Genomic DNA, 21,705 nt, shown 5'->3' on the forward strand with positions numbered 1-21,705 from the left:
TGCACCCCCAACATACCCCTCACTGATCATCCAGTCCACCCCCAATATACACCCCATTGATCATCCAGTCCAGTCCTTCTATGCACCCCATTGATCATCCTGTTCACCCCCAGGGTACAACCATATGTGGGAACATCCTACTTTGAAAGGGATTGTGGGAGCATCCTACTGTGTGTGGGGAGGTGTAGGTGACATATTACTGTGTATGTGTAGCTGTAGAGCCCATCTTACTCCGTATGGGGACCTGTGATCACATTATACTGTATAGGGGTCTGTAGGGGCATCATACAGCGTAGGGGACTGTGGGGGCATAATACTATGTGTGGAGGGATTTGGGGGAATCATACTGTGTGTGGGGAACTGTGTGGGAAATCATACTGATTGGGGGCATTATGCAGTGTGCTGTGTATGGGAAGAATACTGTATGTGGAAAGAGTTGTGGGGGCGTCACACTGTGTGGCCATCATACTGGGTGGGGGCATCATGCTACGTGTGTGGAGCTATGTTTGGCCTTAAATTGTGTGTGGGGACTTCACAATGTGTCAAGGCTGCTGATGTGGGCATGTGGGGGCTATTCCTTTTCGTGGGAGCATCACACTGTTTGTAGGGGGCTGAGGCAGCATCATACTGTATGGAAGAACGTGGGGGTATTGTAAGAAAGTCCTTACTGAGAGCTGAAAGATCCGAGAAGACACTGCAGACAATTCCTTATTAAGGTTTATAAGAGAAGTGCCACAGAGCAGATACAGAAGACAAGTGAAGCCCGCAGACACGCGTAGGTGTCCAGACAAGTAATACAACGGTGGGCGATCTGGTGATGCTGGGCGAGCTGGCGATGGTGGGCGATCTGGCGATGGTGGGGGATCTGGCTATGGTGGGGGATCTGGCCATGGTGGGCGATCTGGCCATGGTGAACGATCTGGCGATGGTGAGTGATCTGGCGATGGTAGGCGAGCTGGCGATGGTGGGCGAGCTGGCGATGGTGGGCGATCTGGCGATGGTGGGCGATCTGGCGATGGTGGGCGATCTGGCGATGGTGGGCGATCTGACGATGGTGAGCGATCTGGCGATGGTGGGCGATCTGATGATGGTGGGCGATCTGGCGATGGTGGGTGATCTAGCGATGGTGGGCGATCTGGCGATGGTGGGCGATCTGGCGATGGTAGGCGAGCTGGCCATGGTGGGCGATCTGGCGATGGTGAACGATCTGGCGATGGTGAGTGATCTGGCGATGGTAGGCGAGCTGGCGATGGTGGGCGAGCTGGCAATGGTGGGCGATCTGGCGATGGTGGGCAATCTGGCGATGGTGAGCGATCTGGCGATGGTGAACGATCTGGCGATGGTGAGCGATCTGGCGATGGTGAGCGATCTGGCGATGGTGAACGATCTGGCAATGGTGAGTGATCTGGTGATGGTGGGCGATCTGGCGATGGTAGGCGATCTGGCCATGGTGGGCGATCTGGCGATGGTGAACGATCTGGCAATGGTGAGTGATCTGGTGATGGTGGGCGATCTGGCGATGGTAGGCGATCTGGCCATGGTGGGCGATCTGGCGATGGTGAACGATCTGGCAATGGTGAGTGATCTGGTGATGGTGGGCGATCTGGCGATGGTAGGCGATCTGGCCATGGTGGGCGATCTGGCGATGGTGAACGATCTGGCAATGGTGAGTGATCTGGTGATGGTGGGCGATCTGGCGATGGTAGGCGATCTGGCCATGGTGGGCGATCTGGCGATGGTGAACGATCTGGCCATGGTGAGTGATCTGGCGATGGTAGGCGAGCTGGCGATGGTGGGCGATCTGGCGATGGTGGGGGATCTGGCGATGGTGGGGGATCTGGCGATGGTCTGGCCACGGACAACAGTGTTAGAGGCTTCTTATACATGGTTAGGCAAAGGAAACTACATACAGCAGAGGAAAAGGCACATACATGATAACTTCATACTGCGGAGAATAACGTATTTTAGAACAAAGTGATAATGCAGCAGGACAATAATTACTAGTATTCCAACAAACCCTGAGATCACCCATAAATCTCAATGTTAGCCGCTGTCATTATTACTGACATCACTATTGTCCTGCTTCTATCCCAATATTGCTACCATATCGTACCACTTATTACCTATCACAGCCCCCGATTCCAGTGACCCTCTACGGACTCATTCACATCTACTAACGGCACTGATGTCACTTTGTGTCTCCTCTGTGGGTAAGTCTCCCAGAGCGGCATCTTCACTCTTCTTCCAACCTACAGATCACTCATCTCCTCCCAGATCTAGTGGATCCACGATTCTACCACAGTAAGGATGACGAGCCACTTTCCATACATTGTACATGGCAGCGCCGTCACCAGATTTACATCACACGGTTCAAGGCTGGAACAATGTGTCACCTAATATTATCCTTTTGTCATTAGTCTGGTTATTGTCATGTGGCTCTGATATCGTATCTCACCTGTTTTCCTTATGGTCCTGATTACATTTATGGCCCATTATTTAATAATTTACTGTAAGAACAAATCTATTTACCGCCTTACCTAATTACAGTTATGTAGAGGAAATGCCCAGGTTATAGCAGTGTGGTCCATAGCACTTCATACAAGATGCATAATTTACACCAGATATACATATTACATACATGAAATGCCCGGGTTATACCAGCTGTACATGTATAATTATATACAGGAGATGCCCAGGTTATACCGGCTGTACATATATAATTATATACAGGAGATGCCCAGGTTATACCGGCTGTACATGTATAATTATATACAGGAGATACCCAGGTTATACCAGCTGTACATATATAATTATACACAGGAGATGCCCAGGTTATACCAGCTCTACATATATAATTATATACACAGGATATACCCAGGTAATACCGGCTGTACATATATAAATATATACAGGAGATGCCCAGGTTATACCAGCTGTACATATATAATTATATACAGGAGATACCCAGGTTATAGCGGCTGTACATATATAATTATATACAGGAGATGCCCAGGTTATACCAGCTGTACATATATAATTATATACAGGAGATGCCCAGGTTATACCGGCTGTACATGTATAATTATATACAGGAGATGCCCAGGTTATACCAGCTCTACATATATAATTATATACAGGAGATACCCAGGTTATAGCGGCTGTACATATATAGTTATATACAGGAGATGCCCAGGTTATACCAGCTGTACATATATAATTATATACAGGAGATGCCCAGGTTATAGCGGCTGTACATATATAATTATATACAGGAGATGCCCAGGTTATAGCGGCTGTACATTTTCCTATCTTGCTGTGTTTACGTCAGACTTTACTCGAGCAGTAAACATATTTACATCTTTCGTGCAGTATAGATTCATTGATTTCCTTAGCAGCGGACAAAGTACCTTTTAATTAATATTATCAGATTAATCATTAACAAATTAAAGTCTTCGTTATCAGGGTCGCAGAGAAACAAATAATCGTAAATAATTGCAGCCTCTGTGATCTACCGCCATATCTGTACTATGGAAAGCTGAGTGACAACCACATTCTTCTTCACATTCGCTCATGCGTTTCCTGAATGGCCGCTCTGTTGGGTTCGGCGGTGTCACCACTAAGTGATAATCTCTGCGACACTCAGCTTTCCCAGGAGCAGATATGTAGATACAGGAGTGAGGGACTGAGCAGTCGGACACCCAATGATCAGCAAGTTGTCACCAGACAACCCCTTTAATTCTCCAGCCAAGTGTTGGTGATACAGTCAGTTTAACATTGGAGAGAAGACAAAGGTATCCCATACACAAGTGCAGTTTGCTATCTGGCCACTGTGTGGCAGCACCTCCAGACTCTCCAGCTATGTGCTGATGATACTGCCAGGGTTTCACTGGGAAAAAGGCAAAAATGGGAACATCTCACCTGCAATCATTGCAAATTCATAATTCATCATTACCCTCCCAGTCTATATGACCTGAGGATTCACCCGGGATAACTGTCATTAGTGATTGGGCAATTGCTGGTATGGACGGGGGTGTATTCAGCAGCTAAAGCGTTAATTGCCACTAATCAGTTAGAAACAATATATTTCGCAATAATATGTTATGAGGTTACAATGGGCAAGATACAAGAAGTTTGTCAACAAGTGGAAGGATTGTGAGCAGTCCCAGCTACACAGGGACAAGTCACACTTTAACCACAAATTGCTTAAAACCCAACTTTCCCTGATTCCTGAGACCACGACCCGGTGACCCCCGCACCGTCAGACTCAGTAATGTATCAGGCTATGTCACCACCTTCCGGAAACTAATTACTTTACATGGTTTTAATCCAACTTTTACAGTTTTTTAGAGTTATTTTTTCTTTAATGGAACCTTTTCAGAGGACATACAAAGTTTTGAAAAACTTTTACAAAGTTGTTAGTTGTTGTGTGAGGGTGGTGAATAAAACAGCAAATTCTGCAATTTTACGGGCACAAGTGAGGCGATAACTCGTGGTACAGACGCCAGATTTATATTGGCTGTTTTATGTTTTGCACAATTAAAATACTTAAAAACCCTTTATTATCAGTGATTATGTTCTGAGCCAGAATGTGATTTTAGATGGATAAAGGTTACCTTTTATTGTTGTCATTTTGGGGAACTTATAAATGATTACTTATCTTCCATTTTGTTGTTAGGCAGGGTGATTGTTTTTTTTTGTTTTCTTTTGTTTTGCTTTTTTATGTTTTGGTATGGACCAGGGTGCATTCAGCAGCTAAAGCGTTAATTGCCACTAACAGCTGAGGACGTTCTAGAAGCCAAAATACACATTTATTCATATTAAAGTGTTTTATAAAGTTATCCCCGATCTTTAGGAAAGGGGTAAGTCACTGCTCAATGGGGGCCAAACAAGTGGAACCCCCCAAACGAGCGTAGAGCGACACTCAGAAGACCCCTCTGAAAGGAGCCAAGGTCGAGCATGCGCACCTCCACTCCATTCTTTGTTTGGGGGACCTCCGTTCCATTTAATTGAGCTTTTCTGAGCCCAGTTCATGAAATTATTGGGGGTCCCAATAATCAGACCCTCAGCGATCAGTAAGTTATGGCCTGTCCTTTCAATTGTGGTAGAATAAACTTTTTTGTGCTTTTTCCTCTTTTTCATATTTTTAAGCATTTAATTTAATCAAAAGCCTCTGAGACCCTTATAAGTATAACACATCCGTAGCTGCCATAGCCATCCATTTCACCCTGTCCACGTCTGTCCCATAGAAGTGAACGGAGTGGCGGTCACCACGGCTCCATTCATACAAGGCTCTTCTTTTATCCTCTAAATATCATCTATCATTGCATGCACTCTTCTACTAATCTGCATGGGTGACAGTCTGCACTGCATATCTGGCATTGTAGTCATGAACCAGGAGGCCCAGGATGAACAATGCCATAGATTATCCAGGGTCACGGATGTGTGGTAGCTCCTGTGTGCTCTCAGCCCTGCCTATCTAATGACTGTGCAACTTGCCTTCTGTGGCTGTCACTTCACTAATGATAATGACCTGATAAGCGGCTGATAAGCGTCCTAACCTAAAGGTGAATAGTAGCTGAGACTCTGCGCGCCACCTCCACCGATGGCAGGATGCCGCAAGGAAATAATTAACTGCTAGATCTGCATAAGCCCCAGGAGCCTCCTCCGCCTTAGAATAAAAACTATGGGCAGGCGTCTTCTTCACCCATTGAAGCAGCCATGGTGAACCGGGCATTGGTCTCCGCTGGTTGGCTCGCAGGAGCCCTGAAAGCCAAGAAAGTCCCAGTCCTAAGGGTGCTGGACACAACCTGGTACTCACCAGGGGGTAAAGATGCCAGGAAGGAGTTTGCAGAGCGGCACATACCAGGAGCCTCCTTCTTCGACCTGGAGCACTGCAAAGACCAGCAGTCGCCCTATGAGATGATGCTGCCCAGTGCCGCCCAGTTTGCCAAGTACGCTGGTGAGCTTGGCATCAGCAATGACTCCCACGTGGTGGTCTACGACTCCGACAGCTCGGGCATGCTCTATGCCCCCAGGCTGTGGTGGATGTTCCGTCTTTTTGGCCATGACAATGTGTCGGTACTTGACGGGGGTCTCACAAATTGGATGAAGCAGGGCCACCCGGTGACATCTGAGGACACAAATGTGACGCCCGAGACGTTCCAGGTGACAATGAACCGCACTCTGCTCAAGAGCTTCGAGGACATAGAGGAGAACATCACCAGCAAGAGGTTCCAGGTGGTGGACGCCCGATCCAAAGGGAGATACCAGGGCCCGGAGCCAAAGCCCGGAGAAGGTGAGGACTAGGGGATGGTGGAGCACAATGACCATCATGTGTGGGAAAATGATGACGTGTATAAATATATACAAAAGCAAGAAATAAGTATTGAACACGTCTCCAATTTTCTAAGTAAATATATTTCTAAAAGGTGCTATTGACATGAAATTCTCCCAAGATGTCGTTAGCAACCTATCCAATCCACAAAGGACAAGAAATCATCCATATATTTCCATAAATTATGTGTAATAATGAGAAATGACGCAGGAAAATATACTGAACACGTTATTGAAATGTATTTAATACTTTGTATAAAAGCCTTTGTCGGTGATGAAGCTTCAGGACACCTAATGTATGGAGAAACTAGTCGCAGACATTGCTCAGGTGGGATTTTGGCCCATTTTTCCTCATAAACTTTCTTCACATCCTGAAGCTTCCATGGCTCCTGCTATGAACTCTGAGCTTTAGTTACTTACATACATTTTCTCTTTGAAACCAATTGTGAGTTTCCTTGGCTGTGTGCTTGTGATCATTGTCTTTCAGTCCTCCCTGGTTTCATCTTCATCCTGATAGATGACAGCAGATTTTTTTTATCAAGAATATCTCGGTACACTTGTCCATTCATCCTTCCTTCAATTACATAAAGTTTGCCAGTGCTGTATACTGAAAAACAGCCCAACACCACGAAACTTCACTGTAGGTATGGTGTTTTTGGGGTGATATACAGTGCCTTTTGGCCTCCAAACATCATGTCTTATGGCATCCAAAGAGTTCACATTTTGTCTCATCTGACCAGACTATATTATTCTACAGTCTTGTCTAAATATAAAAACCATACAGGCCATGGAGGTTGCGTGGTGAGCGTGCATACAGGCCATGGTGGTTGCATGGTGAGCGTGCATACAGTCCATGGAGGTTGCATGGTGAGAGTGCATACAGGCCATGGAGGTTGCATGGTGAACGTGCATACAGGCCATGGAAGTTGAGTGGTGAGCGTGCATACAGGCCATGGAAGTTGAGTGGTGAGCGTGCATACAGACCATGGAGGTTGCATGGTGAGCGTGCATACAGGCCATGGAGGTTGCGTGGTGAGCGTGCATACAGGCCATGGAGGTTGAGTGCATTGCTTATAGTTTTCTTTGAAACAATTGTTCCTACTGATTCCAGGTCTTTCTGTTGCTCTCCTCAGATTGTCCTTGGCTCTTGGAAAACTCTTCTGATAATTAATTTCACTCCTTTGTCTGAAATCTTGTGGGTAGCACCTAGTTGTGGCCGGTTTATGGTGAAATTATTTACTTTCCACTTCTAGATTATGACCACAACAAAGTTCAGTGGAAACTTCAGTAGATTAGAAATTCTTCTGTAACCAATTCCATCAGTTTGTTTTGCAACAATAAGGCTGTGAAGGTCTTGAGACAGCTCACTGGTTTTCCCCATCATGAGATGTTTTTTTGTGTGGCACCTTAGTAATGAGACACCATTTATAGACATCAGTTGCACCAGCTGATATTATTTGTCACTAACTGGCAGGATTGCTTTCTAATTACTGATAGATTTCAGCTGGTATCAGGACTTTCCAGGTCTAGTTGCACATTTCTTTCTTCATGTGTTCTTTATGTTTCCCTGTGTAATTTCTCATTATAAGACATAATTTATGGACAACTAGGGTGACTTTATTGACTGTGTGGATTGGATGGGATGTTACCAACATCTCGAGAGAATATCATGTCAATAGAACCTTTAGAAATAGATTTACTTAGAAAATTGGTGACCTGTTCAATAATTATTTCACCATCTGTATACATTGCACAGTACTACTACTCCTTCTGTCCTGTATATATACACTGCACAGTACCACTCCTCCTCCTGTCCTGTATATATACTCTGCACAGTACCACTCCTGTCCTGTATATATACACCGCACAGTAACACTCCTCCTGTCCTGTATATATACACTGCACAGTACCACTCCTCCTGTCCTGTATATATACACTGCATAGTACCACTCCTCCTGTCCTGTATATATACACCGCACAGTACCACTCCTCCCGTCCTGTATATATACACTGTATAGTACCACTTCTCCTGTTCTGTATATATACACCGCACAGTACCACCTCTCCTGTATATATACACTGCACAGTACCACGCCTCCTGTATATATACACTGCACAGTACCACTCCTCCTGTATATATACACTGCACAGTACCACTCCTCCTGTATATATACACTGCACAGTGCCACTCCCCCTGTATATATACACTGCACAGTACCACTCCTCCTGTATATATACACTGCACAGTACCACTCCTCCTGTCCTGTATATATACACTGCACAGTACCACTCCTCCTGTCCTGTATATATACACTGCACAGTACCACCTCTCCTGTATATATACACTGCACAGTACCACGCCTCCTGTATATATACACTGCACAGTACCACTCCTCCTGTATATATACACTGCACAGTACCACTCCTCCTGTATATATACACTGCACAGTGCCACTCCCCCTGTATATATACACTGCACAGTACCACTCCTCCTGTATATATACACTGCACAGTACCACTCCTCCTGTCCTGTATATATACACTGCACAGTACCACTCCTCCTGTCCTGTATATATACACTGCACAGTACCACTCCTCCTGTCCTGTATATATACACTGCACAGTACCACTCCTCCTGTCCTGTATATATACACTGCACAGTACCACTCCTCCTGTCCTGTATATATACACTGCACAGTACCACTCCTCCTGTTCTGTATATACACACTGCACAGTACCACTCCTCCTGTCCTGTATATATACACCGCACAGTACCGCTCCTCCTGTCCTGTATATATACACTGCACAGTACCGCTCCTCCTGTCATGTATATATACACCGCACAGTACCACTCCTCCTGTCCTGTATATATACACTGCACAGTACCACTCCTCCTGTCCTGTATATATACACTGCACAGTACCACTCCTCCTGTCCTGTATATATACACTGCACAGTACCACTCCTCCTGTTCTGTATATACACACTGCACAGTACCACTCCTCCTGTCCTGTATATATACACCGCACAGTACCGCTCCTCCTGTCCTGTATATATACACTGCACAGTACCGCTCCTCCTGTCCTGTATATATACACTGCACAGTACCGCTCCTCCTGTCCTGTATATATACACTGCACAGTACCGCTCCTCCTGTCCTGTATATATACACTGCACAGTACCACTCCTCCTGTCCTGTATATATACACTGCACAGTACCGCTCCTCCTGTCCTGTATATATACACCGCACAGTACCACTCCTCCTGTCCTGTATATATACACTGCACAGTACCGCTCCTCCTGTCCTGTATATATACACTGCACAGTACCGCTCCTCCTGTATATACACTGCACAGTACCACTCCTCCTGTCCTGTATATACACACTGCACAGTACCGCTCCTCCTGTATATACACACTGCACAGTACCGCTCCTCCTTTATATATACACTGCACAGTACCACTCCTCCTGTATATATACACTGCACAGAACCACTCCTCCTGTCCTGTATATATACACTGCACAGTACCACTCCTCCTGTCCTGTATATATACACTGCACAGTACCACTCCTACTGTATATATACACTGCACAGTACCGCTCCTCCTGTCCTGTATATATACACCGCACAGTACCGCTCTTCCTGTCCTGTATATATACACCGCACAGTACCACTCCCCCTGTCCTGTATATATACACTGCACAGTACCACTTCTCCTGTCCTGTATATATACACTGCACAGTACCACTCCCCCTGTCCTGTATATATACACTGCGCAGTACCACTCCTCCTGTCCTGTATATATACACCGCACAGTACCACTCCTCCTGTCCTGTATATATACACCGCACAGTACCGCTCCTCCTGTCCTGTATATATACACCGCACAGAACCGCTCCTCCTGTCCTGTATATATACACCGCACAGTACCGCTCCTCCTGTCCTGTATATATACACTGCACAGTACCACTCCTCCCGTCCTGTATATATACACCGCACAGTACCACTCCTCCTGTCCTGTATATATACACTGCACAGTACCACTCCCCCTGTCCTGTATATATACACTGCGCAGTACCACTCCTCCTGTCCTGTATATATACACCGCACAGTACTGCTCCTCCTGTCCTGTATATATACACCGCACAGAACCGCTCCTCCTGTCCTGTATATATACACCGCACAGTACCGCTCCTCCTGTCCTGTATATATACACTGCACAGTACCACTCCTCCCGTCCTGTATATATACACCGCACAGTACCACTCCTCCCGTCCTGTATATATACACTGTATAGTACCACTTCTCCTGTTCTGTATATATACACCGCACAGTACCACCTCTCCTGTATATATACACTGCACAGTACCACGCCTCCTGTATATATACACTGCACAGTACCACTCCTCCTGTATATATACACTGCACAGTACCACTCCTCCTGTATATATACACTGCACAGTGCCACTCCCCCTGTATATATACACTGCACAGTACCACTCCTCCTGTGTATATATACACTGCACAGTACCACTCCTCCTGTCCTGTATATATACACTGCACAGTACCACTCCTCCTGTCCTGTATATATACACTGCACAGTACCACCTCTCCTGTATATATACACTGCACAGTACCACGCCTCCTGTATATATACACTGCACAGTACCACTCCTCCTGTATATATACACTGCACAGTACCACTCCTCCTGTATATATACACTGCACAGTACCACTCCTCCTGTCCTGTATATATACTCTGCACAGTACCACTCCTCCTGTCCTATATATATACGCTGCACAGTACCACTCCTCCTGTCCTGTATATATACACTGCACAGTACCACTCCTCCTGTCCTGTATATATACACTGCACAGTACCACTCCTCCTGTATATATACACTGCACAGTACCACTCCTCCTGTCCTGTATATATACACTGCACAGTACCACTCCTCCTGTCCTGTATATATACACCGCACAGTACCACTTCTCCTGTCCTGTATATATACACCGCACAGTACCGCTCCTCCTGTCCTGTATATATACACTGCACAGTACCGCTCCTCCTGTCCTGTATATATACACTGCACAGTACCACTCCTCCTGTATATATACACTGCACAGTACAACTCCTCCTGTCCTGTATATACACACTACACAGTACCACACCTCCTGTCCTGTATATATACACTGCACAGTACCACTCCTCCTGTATATACACTGCACAGTACCACTCCTCCTGTATATATACACTGCACAGTACCTCTCCTCCTGTCCTGTATATATATATATATATATATATACACTCACCGGCCACTTTATTAGGTACACCATGCTAGTAACGGGTTGGACCCCCTTTTGCCTTCAGAACTGCCTCAATTCTTCGTGGCATAGATTCAACAAGGTGCTGGAAGCATTCCTCAGAGATTTTGGTCCATATTGACATGATGGCATCACACAGTTGCCGCAGATTTGTCGGCTGCACATCCCAAAGATGCTCCATACAAGGCAGGATGGATCCATGCTTTCATGTTGTTTACGCAAAATTCTGACCCTACCATCCGAATGTCGCAGCAGAAATCGAGACTCATCAGGCCAAGCAACGTTTTTCCAATCTTCTACTGTCCAATTTCGATGAGCTTGTACAAATTGTAGCCTCAGTTTCCTGTTCTTAGCTGAAAGGAGTGGTACCCGGTGTGGTCTTCTGCTGCTGTAGCCCATCTGCCTCAAAGTTCGACGCACTGTGCGTTCAGAGATGCTCTTAGGCCTACCTTGGTTGTAACGGGTGGCGATTTGAGTCACTGTTGCCTTTCTATCAGCTCGAACCAGTCTGCCCATTCTCCTCTGACCTCTGGCATCAACAAGGCATTTCCGCCCACAGAACTGCCGCTCACTGGATTTTTTTTCTTTTTCGGACCATTCTCTGTAAACCCTAGAGATGGTTGTGCGTGAAAATCCCAGTAGATCAGCAGTTTCTGAAATACTCAGACCAGCCCTTCTGGCACCAACAACCATGCCACGTTCAAAGGCACTCAAATCACCTTTCTTCCCCATACTGATGCTCGGTTTGAACTGCAGGAGATTGTCTTGACCATGTCTACATGCCTAAATGCACTGAGTTGCCGCCATGTGATTGGCTGATTAGAAATTAAGTGTTAACAAGAAGTTGGACAGGTGTACCTAATAAAGTGGCCAGTGAGTGTATATATATATATACATATACACTGCACAGTACCACTCCTGTCCTGTATATACAGTTGTGGCCAAAAGTATTGACACCCCTGCAATTCTGTCAGATAATCCTCAGTTTCTTCCTGAAAATGATTGCAAACACAAATTCTTTGTTATTATTATCATCATTTAATTTGTCTTAAATGAAGAAACACAAAAGAGAATGAAGCAAAAAGCAAAACATTGATCATTTCACACAAAACTCCAAAAATGGGCCAGACAAAAGTATTGGCACCCTCAGCCTAATACTTGGTTGCACAACCTTTAGCCAAAATAACTGCAACCAACCGCTTCCGGTAACCATCAATGAGTTTCTTACAATGCTCTGCTGGAATTTTAGACCATTCTTCTTTGGCAAACTGCTCCAGGTCCCTGATATTTGAAGGGTGCCTTCTCCAAACTGCCATTTTTACATCTCACCACAGGTGTTCTATGGGATTCAGGTCTGGACGCATTGCTGGCCACCTTAGAAGTCTCCAGTGCTTTCTCTCAAACCATTTTCTAGTGCTTTTTGAAGTGTGTTTTGGGTCATTGTCCTGCTGGAAGACCCATGACCTCTGAGGGAGACCCAGCTTTCTCACACTGGGCCCTACATTATGCTGCAACATTTGTTGGTAGTCTTCAGACTTCATAATGCCATGCACACGGTCAAGCAGTCCAGTGCCAGAGGCAGCAAAGCAACCCCAAAACATCAGGGAACCTCCGCCATGTTTGACTGTAGGGACCGTGTTCTTTTCTTTGAATGCCTCTTTTTTTCTCCTGTAAACTCTATGCTGATGCCTTTGCCCAAAAAGCTCTACTTTTGTCTCATCTGACCAGAGAACATTCTTCCAAAATGTTTTAGGCTTTTCAGGTAAGTTTTGGCAAACTCCAGCCTGGCTTTTTTATGTCTCGGGGTAAGAAGTGGGGTCTTCCTGGGTCTCCTACCATACAGTCCCTTTTCATTCAGCCGCCGACGGATAGTACGGGTTGACACTGTTGTACCGTCGGACTGCAGGGCAGCTTGAACTTGTTTGGATGTTAGTCGAGGTTCTTTATCCAACATCCGCACAATCTTGGGTTGAAATCTCTTGTGAATTTTTCTTTTCTGTCCACATCTAGGGAGGTTAGCCACAGTGCCATGGGCTTTACACTTCTTGATGACACTGCGCACGGTAGACACAGGAACATTCAGGTCTTTGGAGATGGACTTGTAGCCTTGAGATTGCTCATGCTTCCTCACAATTTGGTTTCTCAAGTCCTCAGACAGTTCTTTGGTCTTCTTTCTTTTCTCCATGCTCAATGTGGTACACACAAGGACACAGGACAGAGGTTGAGTCAACTTTAATCCATGTCAACTGGCTGCAAGTGTGATTTAGTTATTGCCAACACCTGTTAGGTGCCTCAGGTAAGTTACAGGTGCTGTTAATTACACTAATTACAGAAGCATCACATGATTTTTCGAACAGTGCCAATACTTTTGTCCACCCCCTTTTTTATGTTTGGTGTGGAATTATATCCAATTTGGCTTTAGGACAATTCTTTTTGTGTTTTTTCATTTAAGACAAATTAAATGAAGATAATAATAACAAAGAATTTCTGTTTGCATTCATTTTCAGGAAGAAACTGAGTATTATCTGACAGAATTGCAGGGGTGTCAATACTTTTGGCCACAACTGTATACACTGCACAGTACCACTCCTCCTGTCCTGTATATATACACTGCACAGTACCGCTCCTCCTGTCCTGTATATATACACTGCACAGTACCACTCCTCCTGTATATATACACTGCACAGTACCACTCCTCCTGTCCTGTATATATACACCGCACAGTACCACTCCTCCTGTCCTGTATATATACACTGCACAGTACCGCTCCTCCTGTCCTGTATATATACACTGCACAGTACCACTCCTCCTGTATATACACTGCACAGTACCACTCCTCCTGTATATATACACTGCACAGTACCACTCCTCCTGTATATATACACTGCACAGTACCACTCCTCCTGTCCTGTATATATACACTGCACAGTACCACTCCTCCTGTATATACACTGCACAGTACCACTCCTCCTGTCCTGTATATATACACTGCACAGTACCACTCCTCCTGTCCTGTATATATACACTACACAGTACCACTCCTCTATATACACTGCACAGTACCACTCCTCCTGTATATATACACTGCACAGTACCGCTCCTCCTCTATATATACACTGCACAGTACCACTCCTCCTCTATATATACACTGCACAGTACCGCTCCTCCTCTATATATACACTGCACAGTACCACTCCTCCTGTATATACACTGCACAGTACCACTCCTCCTGTATATACACTGCACAGTACCACTCCTCCTGTCCTGTATATATACACTGCACAGTACCACTCCTCCTGTATATATACACCGCACACTACCACTCCTCCTGTATATACACTGCACAGTACCACTCCTCCTGTATATATACACTGCACAGTACCACTCCTCCTGTCCTGTATATATACACTGCACAGTACCACTCCTCCTGTTCTGTATATATACACTGCACAGTACCACTCCTCCTGTATATATACACTGCACAGTACCACTCCTCCTGTATATATACACTGCACAGTACCACTCCTCCTGTCCTGTATATATACACTACACAGTACCACTCCTCCTGTCCTGTATATATACACCGCACACTACCACTCCTCCTGTATATATACACTGCACAGTACCGCTCCTCCTGTATATACACTGCACAGTATCACTCCTCCTGTCCTGTATATATACACTGCACAGTACCACTCCTCCTGTCCTGTATATATACACTGCACAGTATCACTCCTCCTGTCCTGTATATATACACTGCACAGTACCACTCCTCCTGTCCTGTATATATACACCGCACACTACCACTCCTCCTGTATATATACACTGCACAGTACCGCTCCTCCTGTATATACACTGCACAGTATCACTCCTCCTGTCCTGTATATATACACTGCACAGTACCGCTCCTCCTGTATATACACTGCACAGTATCACTCCTCCTGTCCTGTATATATACACTGCACAGTACCACTCCTCCTCTATATACACTGCACAGTACTGCTCCTCCTGTCCTGTATATATACACTGCACAGTACCACTCCTCCTGTATATATACACTGCACAGTACCACTCCTCCTGTATATACACTGCACAGTACCACTCCTCCTCTATATACACTGCACAGTACTGCTCCTCCTGTCCTGTATATATACACTGCACAGTACCACTCCTCCTGTATATATACACTGTACAGTACCACTCCTCCTGTATATACACTGCACAGTACCACTCCTCCTCTATATATACACTGCACAGTACCACTCCTCCTGTTCTGTATATATACACAGCACAGTACCACTCCTCCTGTATATATACACTGCACAGTACCACTCCTCCTGTATATATACACTGCACAGTACCACTCCTCCTGTCCTGTATATATACACTGCACAGTACCACTCCTCCTGTCCTGTATATATACACTGCACATTACCTCTCCTCCTGTCCTGTATATATACACTGCACAGTACCACTCCTCCTGTATATACACTGCACAGTACCACTCCTCCTGTATATATACACTGCACAGTACCGCTCCTCCTCTATATATACACTGCACAGTACCACTCCTCCTGTATATACACTGCACAGTACCACTCCTCCTGTCCTGTATATATACACTGCACAGTACCACTCCTCCTGTCCTGTATATATACACTGCACAGTACCACTCCACCTGTATATATACACTGCACAGTACCACTCCTCCTGTATATATACACTGCACAGTACCACTCCTCCTGTTCTGTATATATACACAGCACAGTACCACTCCTCCTGTATATATACACTGCACAGTACCACTCCTCCTGTATATATACACTGCACAGTACCACTCCTCCTGTCCTGTATATATACACTGCACAGTACCACTCCTCCTGTATATATACACTGCACAGTACCACTCCTCCTGTATATATACACTGCACAGTACCACTCCTCCTGTATATATACACTGCACAGTACCACTCCTCCTGTATATATACACTGCACAGTACCACTCCTCCTGTATATATACACTGCACAGTACCACTCCTCCTGTATATATACACTGCACAGTACCACTCCTCCTGTATATATACACTGCACAGTACCACTCCTCCTGTCCTGTATATATACACTGCACAGTACCACTCCTCCTGTATATATACACTGCACAGTACCACTCCTCCTGTATATATACACTGCATAGTACCACTCCTCCTGTCCTGTATATATACACTACACAGTACCACTCCTCCTGTCCTGTATATATACACTGCACAGCACCACTCCTCCTGTCCTGTATATATACACTGCACAGTACCACTCCTCCTGTATATATACACTGCACAGTACCACTCCTCCTGTATATATACACTGCACAGTACCACTCCTCCTGTCCTGTATATATACACTGCACAGTACCGCTCCTCCTGTCCTGTATATATACACTGCACAGTACCACTCCTCCTGTCCTGTATATATACACCGCACACTACCACTCCTCCTGTATATATACACTGCACAGTACCGCTCCTCCTGTATATACACTGCACAGTATCACTCCTCCTGTCCTGTATATATACACTGCACAGTACCACTCCTCCTGTCCTGTATATATACACTGCACAGTATCACTCCTCCTGTCCTGTATATATACACCGCACACTACCACTCCTCCTGTATATATACACTGCACAGTACCGCTCCTCCTGTATATACACTGCACAGTATCACTCCTCCTGTCCTGTATATATACACTGCACAGTACCGCTCCTCCTGTATATACACTGCACAGTATCACTCCTCCTGTCCTGTATATATACACTGCACAGTACCACTCCTCCTGTATATATACACTGCACAGTACCACTCCTCCTGTATATATACACTGTACAGTACCACTCCTCCTGTATATACACTGCACAGTACCACTCCTCCTCTATATATACACTGCACAGTACCACTCCTCCTGTTCTGTATATATACACAGCACAGTACCACTCCTCCTGTATATATACACTGCACAGTACCACTCCTCCTGTATATATACACTGCACAGTACCACTCCTCCTGTCCTGTATATATACACTGCACATTACCTCTCCTCCTGTCCTGTATATATACACTGCACAGTACCACTCCTCCTGTATATACACTGCACAGTACCACTCCTCCTGTATATATACACTGCACAGTACCGCTCCTCCTCTATATATACACTGCACAGTACCACTCCTCCTGTCCTGTATATATACACTGCACAGTACCACTCCTCCTGTCCTGTATATATACACTGCACAGTACCACTCCACCTGTATATATACACTGCACAGTACCACTCCTCCTGTATATATACACTGCACAGTACCACTCCTCCTGTTCTGTATATATACACAGCACAGTACCACTCCTCCTGTATATATACACTGCACAGTACCACTCCTCCTGTATATATACACTGCACAGTACCACTCCTCCTGTCCTGTATATATACACTGCACAGTACCACTCCTCCTGTATATACACACTGCACAGTACCACTCCTCCTGTATATATACACTGCACAGTACCACTCCTCCTGTATATATACACTGCACAGTACCACTCCTCCTGTATATATACACTGCACAGTACCACTCCTCCTGTTCTGTATATATACACAGCACAGTACCACTCCTCCTGTCCTGTATATATACACCGCACAGTACCACTCCTCCTGTCCTGTATATATACACTGCACAGTACCGCTCCTCCTGTCCTGTATATATACACCGCACAGTACCGCTCCTCCTGTCCTGTATATATACACCGCACAGTACCACTCCTCCTGTCCTGTATATATACACTGCACAGTACCTCTCCTCCTGTCCTGTATATATACACCGCACAGTACCACTCCTCCTCTCCTGTATATATACACTGCACAGTACCACTCCTCCTGTCCTGTATATATACACTGCACAGTACCACTCCTCCTGTCCTGTATATATACCCTGCACAGTACCACTCCTCCTGTCCTGTATATATACACTGCACAGTACCACTCCTCCTGTATATATACACTGCACAGTACCACTCCTCCTGTATATATACACTGCACAGTACCACTCCTCCTGTATATATACACTGCACAGTACCACTCCTCCTGTCCTGTATATATACACTGCACAGTACCACTCCTCCTTTCCTGTATATATACACTGCTCAGTACCACTCCTCCTTTCCTGTATATATACACTGCACAGTACCACTCCTCCTTTCCTGTATATATACACTGCACAGTACCACTCCTCCTGTCCTGTATATATACACTGCACAGTACCACTTCTCCTGTCCTGTATATATACACTGCACAGTACCACTCCTCCTGTCCTGTATATATACACTGCACAGTACCACTCCTGTCCTGTATATATACACTGCACAGTACCACTCCTCCTGTCCTGTATATATACACTGCACAGTACCACTCCTCCTGTCCTGTATATATACATTGCACAGTACCACTCCTCCTGTCCTGTATATATACACTGCACAGTACCACTCCTCCTGTCCTGTATATATACACTGCACAGTACCACTCTTCCTGTCCTGTATATATACACTGCACAGTACCACTCCTCCTGTATATAAACTGCACAGTACCTCTCCTCCTGTCTTGTATATATACACTGCACAGTACCACTCCTCCTGTATATATACACTGCACAGTACCACTCCTCCTGTCCTGTATATATACACTGCACAGTACCACTCCTCCTGTATATATACACTGCACAGTACCACTCCTCCTGTCCTGTATATATACACTGCACAGTACCACTCCTCCTGTCCTGTATATATACACTGCACAGTACCACTCCTCCTGTCCTGTATATATACACTGCACAGTACCACTCCTCCTGTATATATACACTGCACAGTACCATTTCTCCTCTCATAGAATCCTAGAATGTAGAGTTGGAAGGGACCTCCTGGGTCATCTTGTCCAACCTCCTGCTCAAAGCAGGATTCACTAAACCATCTCAGACAGATGTCTGTCCAGCCTCTGTGTGATGACTTCCATTGAAGGAGAACTCACCACCTCTCGTGGCTGCCTGTTCCACTCATTGATCACCCTCACTGTCAAAAAGTTTTTTCTATTATCTAATCTGTGTCTCCTCCCATTCACTTTCATCCCATTGCTTCTAGTCTTTCCTTGTGCAAATGAGAATAAAGATGATCCCTCTACACTGTGACAGCCCTTCAGATATTTGTAGACTAATACATCCCAGAATTGCATTTGCCCTTTTTGCTGCTGCATCACACTGTTGACTCATGTTCAGTCTGTGATCTATTAGTATACCCAGGTCTTTTTCACATGTGCTGTTACTTAGCCCTATTCCTCCCATTCTGTATATGCTTTTTTCATTTTTATTGCCCAGATGTAGTATTTTGTATTTTTCCGTTAAAAACCATTCTGTTAGTTGCTGTCCACTGCTCCAGTTTATTTATATCTTTTTGATTCCTCTCTCTCTGTTCTCTAGTATTAGCTATCCCTCCTAGCTTTGCGTCATCAGCAAATTTAATCAGTTTACCCTCAATTCCTTCATCTAAATCATTGATAAAGATGTTGAACAGTACAGGGCCCCAGACAGAGCCCTGTGGTACCCCACTTGAGACATTCTTCCAACTGGATGTGCAGCCATTTACGACCACTCTTTGAGTCCGATCACTAAGCCAGTTATGAATCCACCTAACAGTTGCCTTGTCCATTCCACACTTAAGTCATTTTTTCAATAAGGATTGTGTGAGATACTTTGTCAAATGCTTTGCTGAAGTCAAGATATAATATATCTACAGCATTTCCCTGATCCACCCAGTCAGTGATTCTGTCATAGAAGGATATTAAGTTAGTCTGACATGACTTATTAGTTTCAAACCCATGCTGACTCTGTTTAATCACTTCATTCTTATCAAGGTATTTACATACATGTTGTTTAATAATTTGTTCAAAGATCTTTCCTGGTATGGAAGTCAGACTCACCGGCCTATAGTTCCCTGGGTCCACCTTCTTCCCCTTTTTGAAGATAGGAACAACATTTGCTCTTCTCCAGTCTTCAGGGACTTCTCCTGTTCTCCAAGAATTTTCAAAGATTATGGAGAGTGGTTCAAAAATTTCTTCCTGTATATATACACTGCACAGCACCACTTTTGGTTGTAATTCTCAATTTCTGCTGTTATTTTGGGGGAAGATTAGTAACATTTTCTCCTTTTCTTCAGGCATTGAGCCCGGACACTTTCCTGGATCCGTGAATCTTCCTTTCTCCGTCTTCCTGACGCCGGACGGCTATGAGAAACCAGTGCATGAGATCCGACAGCTGTTTGAGGAGCGAGGCATCGACTTGACCAAGCCACTGACCGCCACCTGTCGCCGGGGGGTCACCGCCTGCCACCTTGCTCTGGCCGCATTCGTACTGGGAAAAGAAGACGTGGCCGTCTATGACGGCTCTTGGTCAGAATGGTTTCATAGAGCAAAGCCAGAGCACAAGGTCTTCGAATAGAGGAACAGGGTGCAATAAATATGGGGGGAGGGGCTGTGGTGGACTTGATGGGTCAATTAGGGGGCAAAGTCAATTGTATATACTCTGTCAATGGTTGCATTTATTTGTATGAGCCCCTATTGGGATCTATGGAGATCCAGAAGCTATGGAGATCCAGAAGCTATGATTTATTTTAGCAGTGATTTTGCGATTTCTAAAGTGTCCACTAGGTGTCAGTATAACATATAGAATTCAATAAAAGCAATAAATCTCTTTTTCTGGTCTAATTAGTATCTATGGTCTAGTTAGCATCTATGGTCGGGTTGGCTTTGCAAGTGACATTAAATACTCTGTCCTGTAGAAAATCCTCAGCTATGAAGCGATGCTATCTACAGGTGGGTGTCTCTTCACTCTAACATCAGAATTGGCTTGTAAAGGCTTCTAGAGGTGGCAATGGAGCGAGGTCTTGTCTTCCTTCTGTGTAAGAACTATTTTGTATACCAGCTGGATCTCCACAAGGATTGACAGTAACTTCT

General features: G+C 45.1%; 1 protein-coding gene across 1 annotated transcript; it reads left to right on the forward strand.

Annotated features, from left to right (window-relative positions):
* The first annotated feature begins 5,642 nt into the window (after positions 1–5,642).
* On the forward strand, positions 5,643–21,442 carry LOC143783363 (thiosulfate sulfurtransferase-like). The gene is made up of 2 exons (XM_077271772.1): positions 5,643–6,295; positions 20,910–21,442. The coding sequence occupies exons 1-2, from the start codon at positions 5,719–5,721 to the stop codon at positions 21,188–21,190; spliced, it is 858 nt and encodes a 285-aa protein (XP_077127887.1). The 5' UTR covers positions 5,643–5,718; the 3' UTR covers positions 21,191–21,442.
* The last annotated feature ends 263 nt before the right edge of the window (positions 21,443–21,705 follow it).

This window comes from Ranitomeya variabilis, chromosome 6 (genome assembly GCF_051348905.1).
Source record: "Ranitomeya variabilis isolate aRanVar5 chromosome 6, aRanVar5.hap1, whole genome shotgun sequence".
Taxonomy (NCBI): Eukaryota; Metazoa; Chordata; class Amphibia; order Anura; family Dendrobatidae; genus Ranitomeya; species Ranitomeya variabilis.

Excerpts from the sequence above, each read along its gene's own strand:
- LOC143783363 (XM_077271772.1), top strand. The coding sequence starts at position 5,719 with ATGGTGAACCGGGCATTGGTCTCCGCTGGTTGGCTCGCAGGAGCCCTG. Across the intron at positions 6,296-20,909 it reads GGAGCCAAAGCCCGGAGAAG|GCATTGAGCCCGGACACTTT; the intron begins GTGAGGACTAGG and ends CCTTTTCTTCAG.